General features: G+C 37.9%; 1 protein-coding gene across 12 annotated transcripts in view; it reads right to left on the bottom strand.

Annotated features, from left to right (window-relative positions):
* Window positions 1-19,063, bottom strand: part of MLLT10 (MLLT10 histone lysine methyltransferase DOT1L cofactor) — a 244,697-nt gene that overhangs the window by 126,370 nt on the left and 99,264 nt on the right. For 11 of the 12 annotated variants that reach the window (XR_014015434.1, XM_081229500.1, XM_081229509.1 and 8 more), the window contains 3 exons: window positions 11,851-11,954; window positions 7,551-7,644; window positions 5,526-5,621 (listed from right to left, as the gene is read on the bottom strand). Coding sequence is in view for 11 of the 12 variants with exons in the window: in XM_081229500.1 (XP_081085626.1) it covers window positions 5,526-5,621; window positions 7,551-7,644; window positions 11,851-11,954 (294 nt within the window). In the remaining variant the exon portion in view is untranslated. The remainder of the gene's footprint in view (window positions 1-5,525; window positions 5,622-7,550; window positions 7,645-11,850; window positions 11,955-19,063) is intronic. The other variant, XM_081229508.1, reaches the window with a different exon arrangement.

Genomic DNA, 19,063 nt, shown 5'->3' on the forward strand with positions numbered 1-19,063 from the left:
CTCTGGGCAAAGATCACTCACTTTAGGAAAAGCTAGGTGCCATGTCATAAGGACACTCAAGCAGCCCTATGGAAAGGTCCATGCGGCGAGAAACTGAGGTTCTTGCTCAGCCAGCACCAACTTAGTGGCCATGTAAATAAGCCATCTTGTAAGCATATCTATCAGCCTCAGTCAAGCCTTCAAATGACTGTACTCCTGCCAACATCTTGACTGTAATCCGATGAGACCCTGAGCAAGAAACACCCAGCTAAGTCTAAATTCCTGACCCACAGAAACTGACACAATAAATGTTTATTATACTTTTAAGTCACTAAATTTCAGGGTAATTTGTTATGCTGCAATTGGTAATTGATACGCATTTTTGTTACAAGGCATGAGATGCTACCGTAAGAGAAAACCTAAAAATGTGGGAGTCGCTAGGAATTAGACAGTGGGCAGGAGCTGGAAGGACTTTTAGGAGATGATGCGTGAAAGCCTAATGAGCATGGAAGAGACTATTCCTAGCCTTTCAGGAGGCTGCTAAGGAGGGCTTAAAAGAGAAAAAAATGTACTTGAAAATTAGAGGAAAGGGGGTTCTTGTTATGTAGTAACAACATTTAGCAACATTATGCCCATTGTAACATAGAAAAGAGAAAGTGTACTCAATGTATTGTATGATTTAACAAGGAGATTTTCTAGGTAATATGTTGAAAGTGCAGTCTTTTCGCTATTTATAGTAAAAAGCAATATAGAGATAAACTAAATTAGGAAAACCACTGACAAAAAAGGAACCAAGACCTGCTGGTTTTATAAGTTGCCAGTCTTTCCAGACAGCAAACAATGCTACAGTAAGGACTAGCTTCCAGAAAAGCATAAAATCTAGGCTACTGTCAGAAAACCACTATATGAGAGCAAAGCAAGGGTATGGCTATAAAATCCACTGTTAAGATTTAGTGAGCCTCAGAGAACCTGAAACAATGTCAGGTGTCAGGGTCAGGAAAAACAAAGAAAGAATGAGGAAATATTCCAGACTGGGAAAAACTAAGAGACAGGACAACTGACTGCAATGTGTGATCCTAGATTGGATTCTGGACCAGGAAAAAAAAAAGGCTCCCTCTTTTAGTATGGAGGACATTAGGGGGTGGAATTCAAATAGGATCTATAGATCTAATACTTCTGCAACAATGTTCATTTACTGCCTTTGATCATTGTACTGTAATCATGCAGGAAATTTCCCCTTTTATTAAAACTACACATAAAAGTACTTCGGCTAATAGGGCATTATATTTATAATTTACTGTCTCAAGTTCAGAAAAAAAGATTATACATAGAAAAGTGAGCAAAAGAAGGCAAAGGCGGGAGAGGAAGGGAGGGCATGATAAAGCTAACAGGATGAAATGCTAACATCTTGGGAGTCTGGGTGAATGGTGCAGAGAAATAATGTGTAGTGTTTTTGCAACTTTTCCCAAAAGTCTAAACTTACAGCAAAATCAAAAGTTTAAAAAAAAAAAAAAAAAGATGTTAATCCTTCTGGCTGGCTGCCCAATACCCCAGGATGAAGGATAAAACTAGCATTACTTATAAAACTATTCATGAAATGACACCTTTTTTTTTAAATTGGGGTATAGTTGTTTTACAATGTTGTGTTAGTTTCTACCGTACAGCAAAGTGTAGTTCCCTGTACTATACAGCAGGTTTTCGGTAGTTATCTATTTTATACATATTAGTGTATATATGTCAATCCCAACCTCCCAGTTCATCCCACCCACCCCCCTTCCCCCCGTGGTGTCCATACGTTTGTTCTCTACTTCTACGGAAATGACCTTCTTAATTAAATAGTTTCATCTCCCGTCACTCTTCGGCCCCACCAAACACACATTCCAAACATTCTAAATTACTGTTCCTGCAAAGCCCTGCCCTCTCCCCTCTCTTAACACTTTGCACACTTAGAAGCTTAAAGCTTTAACCTGAGTGGACGATTTCCAACGGGAAGTACAAAAAGGGGTGTGTGTGTGTGTGTGTGTGTAACGGGTGACTCTCAAAACTGAAAAATTAAAAAAAAAAAATACAGAGAAGTAATGACAGCTCTGTGATTGAGAGTTTTATTCCTCCAAGGACCAAAGAAGTAGCCCAGCTCTCTTCGAAGAGATGAACAGTCCTAAACAAAAGGGAAGTCCAGTCAATTCCCTGACGTTCACAAAACACTAACCAAAAAGCCTATCTCCCCCAACCTCCCAAAGCACCCTAACAGTATTTATACTAGCAATAACTCCTTCATCTGTTGCCAGTTATTAATAACAGAATGGAACCAAGGGCAAGTAAGGGGGTGGAGTACAGGATGGGAGATAAATCCCTCTAACTGTAGTAGGGGACAGCTGGACTTCTGTCATACCTATTTGGAACTGAGTAAATTTCCATAAGATACACTGCCACTAATGTTAATGTGGTTGTAAAGTATTGTAAGTCTAGTATAGCATAATACTATACTACTGATACAATATAAGTTAACATTGATGAGTCGGAAGAGGATAAAGTGAGGATCAAATGAACTGGTACAGATTTATCTCAATGCAATAAATAACCACTGATTTCTAAATGATGACCTCCAACTTAGTCTTTAGAAAAAAAATCCTTTCTGAAGCTCGGAGCCTCACAAAACAATCGCATGTCTCCAAGTCTGATATGCATCTCCATTTCCTAACTCTTGCCCACATCTCACTCTATGGCAGTGCTTCTGTAAACACAAAAACACCAGGCTTAAAAAAAGAATTCTGGGCTTCCCTGGTGGCGCAGTGGTTGAGAGTCTGCCTGCTGATGCAGGGGACACAGGTTCATGCCCCGGTCCGGGAGGATCCCACATGCCGCAGAGTGGCTGGGCCCGTGAGCCATGGCCGCTGAGCCTGCGCATCCAGAGCCTGTGCTCCGCAACGGGAGAGGCCACAACAGTGAGAAGCCCGCATACGGCAAAAAAAAAAAATCTATTTTACAATGAGCATTAATTGACATTAATAGTCTTAGAAGATATTCTTCTTAAACAGTAATTCATAATCCAAACTATTTCATGATTGAATTAAGCCCCTCCTATAATATGCATAGCTTTTCACTCATTTCAAACATGTACTTTGATTCTTTTAAAAATATATATGCCAATTTTTTAGATAAACTGTCTCTAATTCAAAGGTATATCTCACCATTAGCTTTTCCTCTCTCCTTGCTGGCATTTCACAGTTAATATCTAACCAGTAATAATATATCTTGGGCCACACAGAAATTCTCTGAAAAGCAAAGGCTAAGTATTGGGTTGGCCAAAAAGTTCGTTTGGGTTTTTGTAGCTTACGGAAAACCCGAACGAACTTTTTGGCCAGTCCAATATTTTTTTAATCTTCTTATAGTTATATATAAAAAGTTAACTTATAAATTGATTTCATTTAAAAATAAGTGAGCTGGATAATACAATATTTAGTATTAAATATTCTTTATCATCACTTATTTATAACTTTTAAACATGTGACAGAATGAACACAGATAAAAGAATTCACAGGGAACATGATTCTAACATATCTTATGAACAATATCACCAAAATTTAATTCATAATATATAGTATTTTAAATTAGTAAAATCCAAATAGATTATAAGTACTACTTGTCAAAACATTTTATAACACGATATGCATATTTCCAAGACAACCTTATTAGATGTAAAAGTCTTAAAAGAGGTAAGGGGGGATGAAGAGAAAAACAGTCTATAACCCCCAATCTTTACAGCTACGTTATCACTTAACATCATACCATAATAAAAAAGTCCCTCCCCAAATATTCCTAAGGCAAGCAAACAAGTCTAACAATAATAATAAATTTATAGTATGTTTATCTCACAGCCTTTATAGATTATCAGAAAATCTTAATTATTAGAAAATAAAATGCACAAACTGATTTTAAGTCTGACAACAAAATCAAGTTGTACTAAACTTATATGTGCTAAAAGTAAAATTCAAATAGTATTTACATACTAATGAAAATACCAACTGCTAAAATTTAAAGTTAAACAAGTTTGACTAACTTAATACATTGTTTTTTAATACAGTATTCAACAACTGCAAAAACTCATAAAATGAAAACTTTAATTCATTCCTAGAGGGAAAAAAAGATTAATAAATATAGTCACCAGTACCATATTTATTAAACACCGTACTACATTTAATAATTGTCCATTAAAAATAACATGACAGGGCATAGATTAAGATAAATATGGCCATACAACAAATACTTCTTTAAACAAGATAATGCTCATGAAATGGCAGAATATAAGAACATCATTGGTATGACTTCCCTTTTCCCAATTTATAATAAGCCCTACCTAAGACTTCCTCAATCATGATTAAAAAGCTTAAATAAAATATCAGTGTTTGTTACAAAAACTGCTAATTAAACCAAATCTGCCATTTTTCCATGAGCAACAACACAAGCAACAATAAACAGCAAAATCAAACCCTACTATTGTCACTATCACAAAACCACCTCGTTAAAGAACTCAAAATGAATATGTGTACTTGTTGCCTAAGATCTACCAAAAATATATAAACCTAACAAATGTTCGGATGGAGAATATAAAGTTATAATTATTATTCACTAATAATTGGAAAATTAATCTCAAAACAAAAAATTTAAGCTTTCAAAATGTTTACCTTGAAAAAAGAAACAAATTCTAACCAAATTCCTAAGTATTTACAAACATGAAAATGTTAAGTGATTTAGTTTTTCACACAATCTGTAGAAATATCTTCCAAACTAGTTTATACCAACTGTTTAAAAGTAATATTCTTTCCTAATTGAAGAAGCCCTTTGTATCTTCACTTTGTTGAAAACAATCCATAGCAGTATCCTTTCCCTATGTGGGCAATATGTCCTATGAATGATTCTACAGTACTTATCATTAGTTTACTAAGAATTACTCATATCCTTTACAATAAGTAAAAATGTAAGCAGAAAACAGGTAAGTCAGAAGAAGACAGATTAGTATCAGGCAAGCTTTTAGTGTTTTAATTAAAAGACAGAATATTCTCAAACAAATGGTATGACATTTGGTCATTAAAAAAATAATAAACCATTAGTACCACTGGGGAAAAAATAACAGTCAAGAATATATAGAACTTCAAAATTGTTCTATATTATAAAGGGAAAAGGCTGATGAGATTTTTACTTACATGTGAAATAATCAGTTAATAATATCTAGCAACAAACCATTATTGCTAAAGTTACCCAAAGATTTCAAAAGATGACCAGAGTAATACATGCAAGAAATCCCTCACATGCCTTCAATCAAGTTTTCAATATTTCAAATTTTCAGTTGAAATGGGTACAACCATATTCACAAATATGGCATATTCTTTTAAACCTACTCTTTGACTTAATACTCTGTATTAGCCAAAATTTTTCAGTATTTCAATGTTTTCATTCAGCTATCAAGAACTTAATTTTATCTAAAAATGGGAAAAAAATCTATTAAGTAGATGTGCTACATACTTAGCAACAACAAATCCACTTACTTTTTTCTCTTTCTCATGATGTTTATCCTGAGAGTGAGAGGAAGAATCACTTAAACTTTGATCATATGACCTATTACATCCCCGTTTGCTCTTTTTCTAAAAAAGAAAATATGTATACATATAGGTATATGTATATAAAATTTGAAATCTTTTTTGTTAGGTTTAAACCAATTCAAGTGTGAAGTACTGTAAAATGTCTACTGAAGGGAAAAAAAAGTCTATTTCAAACTATATACTCCAGACACCATCCATATATTATATATTGCATTATAAAGGAAAATCTAACCCTAAATCTAACATTAATGCCATGTTTTTGTACGTTTATTTAAAAATGTGAAAACAGACTATATTTTGAAACAAGCAGTAGCTTATTTGTCATTTTATTACAAAACCACCTCATTAAAGAGATCAACTATAGTTTTCAACGTCTGGTTTAAAAAACTAAAGATGTTTCAACCAAAAATAGAGAATGCCATATTGAAAAAGGATGCCAAGACCAGAAGAAAAGAAAAGAAAATATCTGAAGAGTTACTTTATGCCACTAGGAAAAGCAAGAAGCCTTTTAATCTCATACGTTCAGTATTAAGGCAAACGATTTTCTAAATATTTGTCTCTGCAGTTCATATAGAAAAAAAAAAATGAAAGGAAATCTCAGCATTAGACCCATGCATTTTTCAAAGCATTACTAAAACTATTACACATTTCTATTTAAAATACTTACACAGATTCATAATAAAGTATAACAGAGTTACTGGAGGTGTTAAAATTTGGTGGTACCATAACTAATTAGTTTAAAGTAGATAAAAGTGACTATAAAAGATGATCAAATTCCATGCAAACATAGATCTTATACAATCTTATTAAATTATTAAACAGACTTTCCCCCCAACCACCAAATGGGATAACAGCACATTAATAAATAACAATGAAAAAATTCTATTTACGCAAAGTTCAAAATCCACTTTCATTATTTCTGTATTTTATCTATATCATCTCTGATTTAGAAAATGAACATTCCAATGTGGTTTTAACATCCTAAAGCAAATTTTAAATTTTACTATCTCAAGATTTCTCTTAGAACACTTCAATGTTCTTTGACAGTCATTAAAATAAATCAGTCTTCAATATTAAACAATATATATGTAAAATCTTAAATATTTTATATGCATGAACCAGAATACTGGAGTCATGAGCTGCTCATTTCTTAAGAAAGGGGCCCCTAATGATATTATTTATTTTTAAAAAAGAAAGAAATAGCCCTATTCACAGGGGAGAGGTAACAATAAAAAATAACAATGAGACACTAAAGAAAAACAAAGAAGCCTTATATTTTCAGTATACAAATCTGATACCACTAAAGACTGAGAAATAGACAATGGGGCATTAAGGAAATATTGATCTGTCAAAGGAACATGGACACAAAATACGTAATGGTTAATCAAATAATACTAACTCATCCATGCTACTATGTGACAGTAAAGAGTGATCAAATCTAAAATATTTCCAAAGTTGTATTTAAATATATTTTTCTCAAGATCTTTAACCAAGAAGTTACAAAAGAGCCTTGTTTCAGATTTACTATCTCCAAGTAAATAAAAATGAAAATAAATAATAAAATGGGTAATAGTAATAAAGCAAAAAGATGAGAAACAAGTGATAGAGAATCACAAAATACATAATCAAACATCAAAAATTAAATTAACTGAAAACGGTGGTAAATTACAAAGAGTTCTTACACATTTGTATTTTCTACTAAATGTATACCAACATTTACTATTAACTATTAATATAAATTCGAAAGTAGAATATTTTAGAATATTCACCTTTATAAATGAATCCAAGCAAAGCAAAATCTTTTAAAATTACTAGAGCTTTTAATTCCCAACAAAGAACACGCTAAGCAAACTTAATCTGAAGCACAACCAAAAAAAGTAATGGCTATTATGGCTTTTCTATAAAAGACTCAACTCTATTGTCAAAACTAATTATTATCATTTTAAAATTAAATTCAAGACAAATTCTTACCAGCTTACTGAAATGGTATTTACAGTAGCCACAGTACTGGACATTATCTGCACCATTACCTTCTTCTTCACAAAGTAGTCCTGCAAATTGAGCACTGAAAAAAAAAGCCAAGTATATCAACAAAATTTCAAACCATGGTGTGTGTGTGTGTGTGTGTGTATAAAATATAGATATAGATATATTATATATAGACATATAAAACTGTATATATAACTATATATATATAAAACTATATATATAGAGATAGATATATTATATATAGATATATATAAAACTTAAAATTCACTTCCAAGCATGTAGGGTTTATAAGAAAACCTTACATCTCCTAAGAGAAAAAGGGAAAATAAAAGGCTTTATTCTAGCTGAGACCAAGAACATTTCATCCCATCCTATGACCAAGAACATTTCATCCCATCCTATGACTGATATATTTTTAAAGTTATATACATGGTTTAAAATAAACTTTTTATCCAACTCTAACAAGGATGAAGATTTATTCACGTTTTATGTCACCAAGTAGACATTAAATTTCTTTTAAGATATCCCCACACCCCAAACTTAACTCTTCATTTTACTTTTTCAATCTCTATCACAGGTACAATTGGAAAGGCCAGGCGTCTAAAGGGCTGACATGACATATGATACAGATTACATACTGTTAGAAGGAAAATGATTCAAGTCATACCATAGTACAGTAGGTAAGAGAAATGTAAGCTGTGTTTTTCTAGTCAAAAAACAATGGAAGAAATGGAACTGAAGCCTAAAGCTATGATATTCTTTTTTTTTTTTTTTTTTTTTTTTTTTTTTGTGGTACGCGGGCCTCTCACTGTTGTGGCCTCTCTCGTTGCGGAGCACGGGCTCCGGACGCACAGGCTCAGCAGCCATGGCTTACGGGCCCAGCCGCTCTGTGGCATGTGGGATCCTCCCAAACCGGGGCACGAACCCGCGTCCCCTGCATCGGCAGGCGGACTCTCAACCACTGCGCCACCAGGGAAGCCCGATATTCATTTTTTTTTTTTTTTATGGTACGCGGGCCTCCCACTGTTGTGGCCCCTCCCGTTGCGGAGCACAGGCTCCGGACGCACAGGCTCAGCGGCCATGGCTCACGGGCCCAGCCGCTCCGCGGCATGTGGGATCCTCCCAGACCGGGGCACGAACCCGTATCCCCTGCATCGGCAGGCGGACTCTCAACCACTGCGCCACCAGGGAAGCCCCCGATATTCATATTTTTAAAAAACGCAAAGTGCTAAAGTTTAGAATCATTATCTTGTCAATTTGACCTTCCACTTTTAACATTCCAAAATTAAAGTACTAGTATGTATCTCATACCCAAAAAAGGTCTTTCATCTTTGGAAACTTAAATACAATATTAAGAGAACTCTTATTTTTTATTGAGGTATAGCTGAATTACAATGTTGTGTTAATTACTGAGGTACTACAGCAAAGTGACTCAGTCATACATATATGTACATTCTTTTCCACTATGGTTTATCACAGGATACTGAATATAGTTCCCTGTGTTATACAGTAAGATCTTGTTGTTTATCCATTCCATATATACCAGCTTGCATCTGCTAATCCCAAACTCCCAATCCATCCCCCTCCCCCTTGGAAACCACCAGTCTATTATCTATGTACCTGATTCTGTTTCTGTTTCACTGATAGGTTCATTTGTGTCATGTTTTAGATTCTACATATAAGTGATATCACATGGTATTTGTCTTTCTCTTTATGAATTACTTTGCTTAGTATGCTAACCTCTAGTTGCATCCATATTGTTGCAAATGGCATTCTTTCATTCCATTTTTTTTTTTTGCGGTACGTGGCCTCTCACTGTTGTGGCCTCTCCCGTTGCGGAGCACAGGCTCCGGACTCGCATCAGCAGCCATGGCTCACGGGCCTAGCCGCTCCGCAGCATGTGGGATCTTCCTGGACTGGGGCACAAACCCGTGTCTCCTGCATCGGCAGGCGGGCTCTCAACCACTGCGCCACCAGGGAAGCCCTCTTTCATTCCTTTTTATGGCGCGCGCGTGTGCGTGCGCGTGCGCGTGCGTGTGTGTGTGTGTACACACACCACATCTTCTTTATCCATTCATCTGTCGATGGACATTTAGGGTGTTTCCATGTCTTGGCTATTGTGAACAGTGCTGCTATGAACGTAGGGGTGCATGTATATTTTTGAATTATACAGTTTTGTCTGGATATATTCTCAGGAGTGGGAATGCTGGATCATATGGTAATTCTAGTTTTAGTTTTCTGAGGAACCTCTATACTGATTTCCACAGTGGCTGTACCAACTTACATTCCCACCAACAGTGTAGGAGGGTTCCCTTTCCTCTACACCCCCTCCAGCATTTGTTATTTGTAGACTTTTTAATGATGGCCATTCTGACTGGTGTGAGGTGGTACCTCATTGTAGTTTTGATTTGCATTTCGCTAATAATTAGTGATTTGAGCATCTTTTCACGTACTGAGTGGCCACCTGTATTTCTTTTTTGAAGAAATGTCTCTTTAGGTCTTCTGCCCACTTTGCAATTAAGAGAATTTAAAAGAAACAAAAATCTTTTCCATGGAACTTCTCTGGTGGTCCAGTGGCTAAGACTCCATGCTTCCAACGCAGGGGGCCCAGGTTCAATCCCTGGTCAGGGATTTACATCCCACATGCCACAACTAAAGATCCCACATACTGCAACTAAAAGATCCCGCATGCTGCAACTAAAGATCCAGCAGGCTGCAATGAAGATCCCGCATACCGCAACTAAGACACAGCGCAGCCAAAAGAATAAATATTAAAAAAATATATTTTTTCCATTTCCCAAAAGTAATCTAAAATGGATTTCATAAATCCACATACTAAAAGCTCAGGAAATAAAGCCTGTTCCTATACTGGCTGCTAAATATAGACTGATTTTTTTTTTTTTTTTTGTGGTATGCGGGCCTCTCACTGTTGTGGCCTCTCCCGCTGCAGAGCACAGGCTCTGGACGCGCAGGCTCAGCCGCCATGGCGCATGGTCCCAGCCGCTCCGCGGCATGTGGGATCTTCCCAGACCGGGGCACGAACCTGCGTCCCCTGCATCGGCAGGCGGACTCTCAACCACTGCGCCACCAGGGAAGCCCTAGACTGATTTTTAAAATTAATAACTACATGAGTTATTCCCAAACTTTTATTTTTTATTTTATTTATATTTTTTTGGCCGCACGGCATGTGGGATCTTAATTCCCCAACCAGGGATCAAATCCGTGCCCCTTGCAGTGGAAGCGTGGAGTCTTAACCACTGGACTACCAGGGAAGTCTCACCAAACTTTTATTTTTAATTGTTGTCTATTATGTTGAATGTTTTGTTTTAGGATAATTTATGCTTTTGAAATTTTATGTTCAAAAAAACATATAAGTACAAGTTTTAGTATCAATTTACAATGCCTCCAAAAATTTAGTAACACGTGTTAAGAACAATAATAATGTTCACAATTTTTGCCCTGAAATCCGACTCCATGGAACTGTGCCCACTTCATAGTAAATACTCAATACATAATAGCTATTAATTATCATTAGTTACTATTCTAAGGAAATTACATTTATGTTTGTTGAATGCACAAAATGTTCTTTACAGCACCACATATTATAAAACAATTTGGAAACAATGTGTCTGAAATTGGTGAAACATTAAATAAAATACTAACATTTCATAGGATATAATGCAGCCATTTCCATGTTGCTAGTGGACTATATCACCTTCCCAAAATTTTTGGTGAAAAAATTATCAAAAAAACAATGTTGCATTTAAACTGTGATTTAAAAATTATGCAACAAATAGGTACATGGATAAAAACTGAAAAGAAACATGAACAAAATAAAAATAGAATGTTATTTAAAAAAACATTTAAGTAACTTTTTAAGGAACAGCCACTATAATACTGAGAATGATGGCGATTGCTTTTTTTTCCCCTCTTGAAACACAGACAGTGAAAAAATGCTATCATTCATAAAATCCTTACTAGTATTTCAGGCACTGCACTAAATTTATCTACATCAGTTCTTTTAATCCTAATGACAAATCCAAGGGTAGGTAACCAGTAGAAGTACTTTAAACAAAATGTAACTGAATAAGACACTAGAACCAGGGTCCACCTACTGGACTCTGGTAAATACACTCAATTATTAGAATTATCTTTATTACAGTAAATATAAACATAGACACTATCCCAACAAAATTTACTTTAATAATATTTGCGTACCTAAGTTTTTAACTTACAAGGTATTCCCAATTTCACTTCTGTACAATGACAGAAACATACTTACCATGTCACATGGAAAGCCTGTCGACATCCATGTTTATTACATGTCATGCAAGCACCAGTGGCTGCTTTGCTTTCTCTTCCTTGTTCATCACAAATGTAGCAAGTCTTAGGGTAAAGAAACAAAACAAGTTGAAATGAAAACAAAAATTTTACGAGTGCTTCACACAGATAGGGATTTTATAGTTATCTTCAGAAGTCAAGGTCAGGTTTACTATCTTACCTACTCCAAATCATGAATTCATTTTTTTTTTGACTGTAATCTAATTTTTACAAACATGAAAACATCAATACAGACATAAACAGTCCTAGTACGATTTCACAAGGCAGTGTTTCCTTAGACTCAAAAACCCCACAAGATAGGAAGAATCTTCACAGGAACTGAGACCAGGGGGCAGGACACAGCCTACCCCACCTCAGTATTAATATACTCCTCCTCACCAATATTTAACTGATTCCTGTAACAAAGGTGTAAAAAGAGGTTTGTCTTTCTTTTCTGCTGGAAGTAAGCATAAGTAAAGGAGGTTGATACAGGGAGTTGGGACTTAGAGGTGAAGGACAGTCCTAAATGAGTGAGCAAGGTTTAGGTCATTCCAACTGTCCACAAGAATCCGACATGACCTATCATTGAGCCCTGCCAACCTGACATAATAGGCCTGGGAGGAAGACACTTTAGGAGATCAGAGATGTCCCCAAGAGGTATTGGCCAATGAACACTCCCAGCAACTTTGACATCTATCTGATCCTTCTCCCAGTTGAAAATAGCTGTTAGACAGTACCACTTTTTCATGAAAGACTGAATTATAAAAATGGCAATCTACAAGTGTATAATGAGTAAAATTATCAACTGACTGTAAGTTGAGTATACAGAAATTAATGCCTAACTACATATACTCAGATGACACAATTCTAAAAAGAAACCGATTTCTGAACAGTAACAAGGTATAACCTAGCAAACTTCAATAGGACCACATGTATTTTTAAACTTGGAGAAGTTTCCCCCACTATGCACTGTGGTGCCAAATAACACCATTCAACAATACTGATAAGAACACAGTTTCCAAAAAAAGCCCAATATATAGTAAAGTCAGGTAAATGAATTTCAACTCCTCTGCTGAAAGACATGGATTCAGACTGAACTGAATTACAAAAATTATTTTATATCTCTAAAAAGTAAAATCCTTAGTTACAACAAAACTAACCTAGACACACTGAATAAGAGCATCTCTAGAGACTTCCCTGGTGGTCCACTGGCTGAGAATCCACCTTCCAATGCAGGGGACGTGAGCTTGATCCCTGGTTGGGGAACTAAGATCCCACGTGCCACGGGGCAACTAAGCACATTTGCCACAGCTACTGAGCCTGCATGCTCTACAGCCCGTGCCATAACTAGAGAGAAGCCTGTGCGCCACAACTAGAGAGAAGCCCAAACACCACAACAAAGAGCCTGCTTGCTGCAACAAAACTCAGCCCACGTGCTGCAACTACTGAGCCCATGCACTCTAGAGTCCACGTGCCACAACTAGAGAGAAGCCCACTCGCCGCAACAAAAGATTCCACATAGCACAACTTAGACCTGATGCAGCCAAATTAAATCATTAATTAATTACCTTTTTTTTTTTTTTGCGGTACACAGGCCTCTCACTGTTGTGCCCTCTCCAGTTGCGGAGCACAGGCTCCGGACGCACAAGCTCAGCGGCCATGGCTCACGGGCCCAGCCGCTCCGCGGCATGTGGGATCTTCCCGGACCGGGGCACGAACCCATGTCCCCTGCATCGGCAGGCGGACTCTCAACCACTGCGCCACCAGGGAAGCCCTAATTAATTACTTTTTAAAAAGAGCATCTCTAACTGTTCAAATTACCAGCAGGCAGTATCAATTACAATGGAAGCATTTAACATACATCTTTTAGCCTATAAATGATCAACAGGAGCCTGTGCTCCGCAACGGGAGAGGCCACAACAGTGAGAGGCCCACGTACCGCAAAAGAAAAAAAAAAAAAGATCAATAAAATTCTAAAAAGAAATGTACAGAGCAGATTGAAACAGTAACTTTTTAAAAACTTATTTATTTTTAGCTGCATTGGGTATTCCGTGCTGCGCACGGACTTTCTCTAGTTGTGGTGAGCGGGGTTACTCTTCATTGTGGTGCACAGGCTTCTCATTGCAGTGGCTTCTCTTGTTGAGAAGCACAAGCTCTAGGCGCATGGGCTTCAGCAGTTGTGGCACGCAGGCTCAGCAGTTGTGGCTCATGGGCTTAGCTGCTCCATGGCATGTGGCATCTTCCCGGACCAGGGCTCAAACCCATGTCCCCTGCATTGGCTGGCAGACTCCCAACCACTGCACCACCAGAGAAGTCCCAAAACAGTAACATTTAAATGGCAAAATTCAGGGAAAGTATGCAAATAGGCCTCAAAGACTATCTCAGTAACTTCCAACAGAGCTGACAGTGAAAAGACACCATCATTTGACCACTCAATAAAACTAAAATTATGACAGATTTTTTCTTTAAAGAAGTCAGGCCTTCCAGACTTCTGAAATAGCAGAGTGAAGAGGTCCATGGATCCTCTCCTCAGTAAATTAACCATTTCATAGGTGAAAAAGAACCATTTAAAGTCTCTGTATAGAATAAGCTACAAGGATATATGGTACAACACAGGGAATATAGCAAATATTTTATAATAACTATAAATGGTATATAACCTTTAAGAATTATGAGTTACTACATTGTAAATCTGTAACTTATATGGTACTGTATAACAATTACACTTCAATAAAGTAAAATAAAAATAATAAAGTCTCTGAGAATTGTCCCAAAGACATGCAGAAAGTAGAATATTTTACCCAAGACAATCTACTAAATCTCAATAAGAACAGTGAGAGCCGGTGGCATCTGAGCCATGATCTGCCCCCATCACCACCACCACCCCCACATACTGCTTCCTGTGATGGAAGTTCCTTTCTGGGTGGCGCTGTCAAGAAGATGAGGGCTCCCTCTCTCCACAGATCTAGTCTAAGGCTACAATTTTACCCAAGGAGGGCCAGGTCTCCAGTGACTCTCATACTACTACTCATCCTGGTATCTCCCACTCATAGCCTCCCACTCTAAAAACAGGCCAAGTTTCCTGGGTCCCTATCATTCCTTCCCCAGCTTGCTAGCAGAATGGAAGTTCCATGCTAGGAGGGATAAGGTGGGCTACTATACCCTTCCCTCCTTCCAGCACCCTGTCAGAGTACACGTGCCTCTTCAGGAGAAGCAGAGTGCTGTCACCATCCCTAGCTCCAGAGCACTAGTGCAGAGGTTCTGTCTCTACAAGGCGAAGGAAGACTCATTCTCTCGAGTGGCTACTATCTAAAATGTCTAATTTTTAGGGACTTCCCTGGTGGTCCAGTGGTAAAGAAACTGCCTTCCAATGCAGGGGACATGGGTTCGATCCCTGGTGAAAGAACTAAGACCCCACATGTCGCAGGGCAATTAAGCCCACATGCCACAACTATTGAGCTCACGTGCCTCAACGGGAGAGCCCATGTGCTGCAAACTACACAGCACACGCATCACAACTAGATAGAAAGAAAAAAAACCCGGCACGCCACAATTAAAGACAAGCCTGTGCGCTGCAACTAGTGAGAAACCTGAGCAGACCACGTGCCTTAATGAAAAAGATCCCACGTGCCTCCACAAAGATCCCATGTGCTGCAACTAAGACCCAACGCAGCCAAAAAAATAAATAAAATAAAATGTCTAATTTTCAACAAAAAATTATAAGACATGCAAAGAAAGAGAAAAGTACGACCCATTCATACGAGAAAAAAAAAAAAAGCAGGCATCGATAACTGTCTTTGCAGGGAATCAAGATGTTGGACTTAGGAGACCAAAACCAACCAAATAGAAATTCTCAAGTTTAAAACTCACTAAAAGGGCTCAACAGTAGATGTAAGTTGGCAGTAGGAAAAGAATCAACTTTAAAAATAGATCAATAGAGATTATACAATCTAAGGAACAGATTTTTTTTTTTGCGGTACAAGGGCCTCTCACTGCTGTGGCCTCTCCCGTTGCGGAGCACAGGCTCTGGACGTGCAGGCTCAGCGGCCATGGCTCACCGGCCCAGCGGCTCCGTGGCATGTGGGATCTTCCCGGACCGGGGCACGAACCTGCGTCCCCTGCATCGGCAGGCAGACTCTCAACCACTGCACCACCAGGGAAGCCCAGAAACAGATTTTTGAGATTATACTACCTAAAGAACAGTTTCAGAGAAACGTGGTATGCCATTAACTGCATTAACAGACGTATAATGAGAAAATCAGGAGAGGAAAGAAAAGGATAGAAAATGTACCTGAAGAAATAATGGCTGAAAACTTCCCAAATGTGATGAAAAACAATAATCTACACATCCAAAAAGCTCAACAAACTCCATACAGGATAAACACAAAGAGATGCTCACTCAAAAATGATGAAAGGCAAAATAAAGAGAAAATCTCGAAAGAGAAATGAGGAAAATGGATCATCACATACAAGTAAACCTGAGGTTTCATTAGGAATAAAATAGGGGACAGAAAGCAGTGGAATAACATTCAAAATGCTGAAAGAACAAAACTATCAGCCAAGAATCCTACATCCAAAAGAGCTATATTGCAGAAATAATGGCAAAATAACAACATTCTCAGACCCAAAAAAACTGAGATACTTTGTTGCTCCAAACCTCACTAACAAGAACTACAAAGAGAAATTCCTTAGGCTAAAATTAAGTGACAATAGACAGTAATTGCAATCCACACAAAAAAACAAGGAGTTCCCATCACTTATACCTCAATAAAGCTGAAATTTTTAAAAATAAATTTATAGACCAATTAAATAACAAAGAAAGAGTTCTGACAAAGGTAATTATATAGGAAATGATAAAAGATAGTATGATGAGATATTTCTTTCTCATTCTCTTAATTTAAAAAGCAATCACATAGGGGGCTTCCCTGGTGGCGCAGTGGTTGAGAGTCCGCCTGCCGATGCAGGGGACACGTGTTCAATCCCTGGTCTGGGAAGATCCTACATGCCGCAGAGCAACTAAGCCTGTGTGCCACAACTACTGAGCCTGCACTCTAAAGCCCGCGAGCCACAACTACTGAAGCTCATGCACCTATAGCCTGCGCTCTGCAACAAGAGAAGCCACCACAATGAGAAACTCACGCACCACAACGAACAGTAGCCCCTATTGGCCTCAACTATAGAAAGCCCACACACAACAATGAAGACCCAGCACAGCCAAAAAAACAAAAACAAAAAATTGCTATTAATAAAAAAAAGTAAGAAAGAAAACAAAGTAAAACGGCAGATGTAAACCCAACCACATTAATAGCAATGAATATGAAAATAATCCAATCAAAATGCAGAGACTGATTAACTGAATTAAAAAAAAAAGTTCCGGGCTTCCCTGGTGGCGCAGTGGTTGAGAGTCCACCTGCCGATGCAGGGGACACGGGTTCGTGCCCCGGTCTGGGAAGATCCCACATGCCATGGAGCGGCTGGGCCTGTGAGCCACAGCCACTGAGCCTGCGCGTCCGGAGCCAGTGCTCTACAACAACAGGAGAGGCCACAACAGTGAGAGGCCCGCGTACCGCAAAAAAAAAAAAAAGTTCCATATGCCATCTATAGGATGCATACTTTAGATGTGAAGACACAAGTAAGTTAAAAGTAAAAGGATGAAAAAAGATATACCATGCAAAAGGCAAGCAAACACAAGGCAATGAATACTTTAGATTTGAAGACACAAGTAAATTAAAAGGATGAAAAAAGATATACCATGCAAAAGGCAAGCAAACACAAGTGGCTTATTATCAGACAAAAAAAAAGACTGTTGAGGGACTCCCCTGGTGGCGCAGGGGTTAAGAATCTGCCTGCCAATGCAGGGGACACGGGTTTGATCCCTGGTCCAGGAAGATCCCACATGCTGTGGAGCAACTAAGCCCATGTGTCACTACTATAAATAAATAAATTTATAAAAAAAACAAAAATAGACTGTTGAAAGAGATTTTATAATAATAAAACCGATATAACAATTATAAGCATATATACATGCAACCAACAAGAGCTTCCAAGACACATGAATCAAAGGAGGAAAAAAGTGATTTGCAAATTTTAAATTTCACAATTAAATAGCTATTGGATTGAGAAGAAAAAATATAAACTAATTTAAGCATTACTGAGAAAATGATCCCAAACAACAATATCGCATCTAAATAAAATGTCAAGTATGTGAATAAAGGTATACTCAGAGGCAAACTTATAGCCTAAAAGCTTTCATTTTAAGGGGGAAAAAAGTCATAGTTTGACCTAATATTTTGAATAAAAGAAACAGTGTTTGTTTCGAAAGGATTCAGGGGCCAAATTCCAACTCTACCTAAAAAGTAGAGAGCTGAAAGAACATCACTCTAAACCTATCAAGAAAAAGCCATTTAAACTATAAAACCCACAACTTTTCTTGAAACTATGAAAGATTTGCACTTGCAAAGGCAACCAAATAGTTTGAAATCCAAGGGCAGACACACTCTCTCCTTCAGCTGCCTAAAATCCACGAGACACTCAGACTATCCAGTAACGACAGAGCAAGGGAAGAAAATGTGGAGGAAGACAGACAGATAAGAAACCAGCAAAAATTTTAACAAATTGCTAAAGGCTGATTGTGGGCTACTGCAGTAGTACAGAACTATTGGAACCACAGACAGGAGTTCACACTCACTCACAGACTCTACTCCATGAAGACTCACAAGGAGCTCTTGGGGAAGACTGGAAGCAAGGAGACAAAACAACCAGAAAGAATCTCCCTTGGTGGTGCAGGCATGAAGGAGAGGATCAGGTGCCACTGAGGCAAAGATATGAAATCCCACCTCTTGCCCAGACACTACTCTCAAAAGCCCTGAGCGTCTGGGGGATTGGCTGCAAATCCTGTCACACCCAGGGCATGAGTAAAGACCCATGATGGCTAGGAGGACAAAGGAGAAAATCTTTTACCCCTAAAGAAGCGGCAGGAAAAATTCCTGACCCTAGGATCTGTTATCGGAGATCTTCTAGCACTTGGGGAGAGACAGGAAGCTGTCTCCCTCCCAAGTCCTTCCACAGATGTAGAGCAAAGTCTGCCAAAGGGAGGAGGCAATGAATTGGTGAAACCCTGAGGCCCAGATATACAGAGCCCACCAAGGACTGAGGCTGGACCAAATCAACCAAGA

The sequence above is a fragment of the Mesoplodon bidens genome, assembly GCF_964165515.1.
Source record: "Mesoplodon bidens genome assembly, chromosome: 3".
Lineage (NCBI taxonomy): Eukaryota > Metazoa > Chordata > Mammalia > Artiodactyla > Ziphiidae > Mesoplodon > Mesoplodon bidens.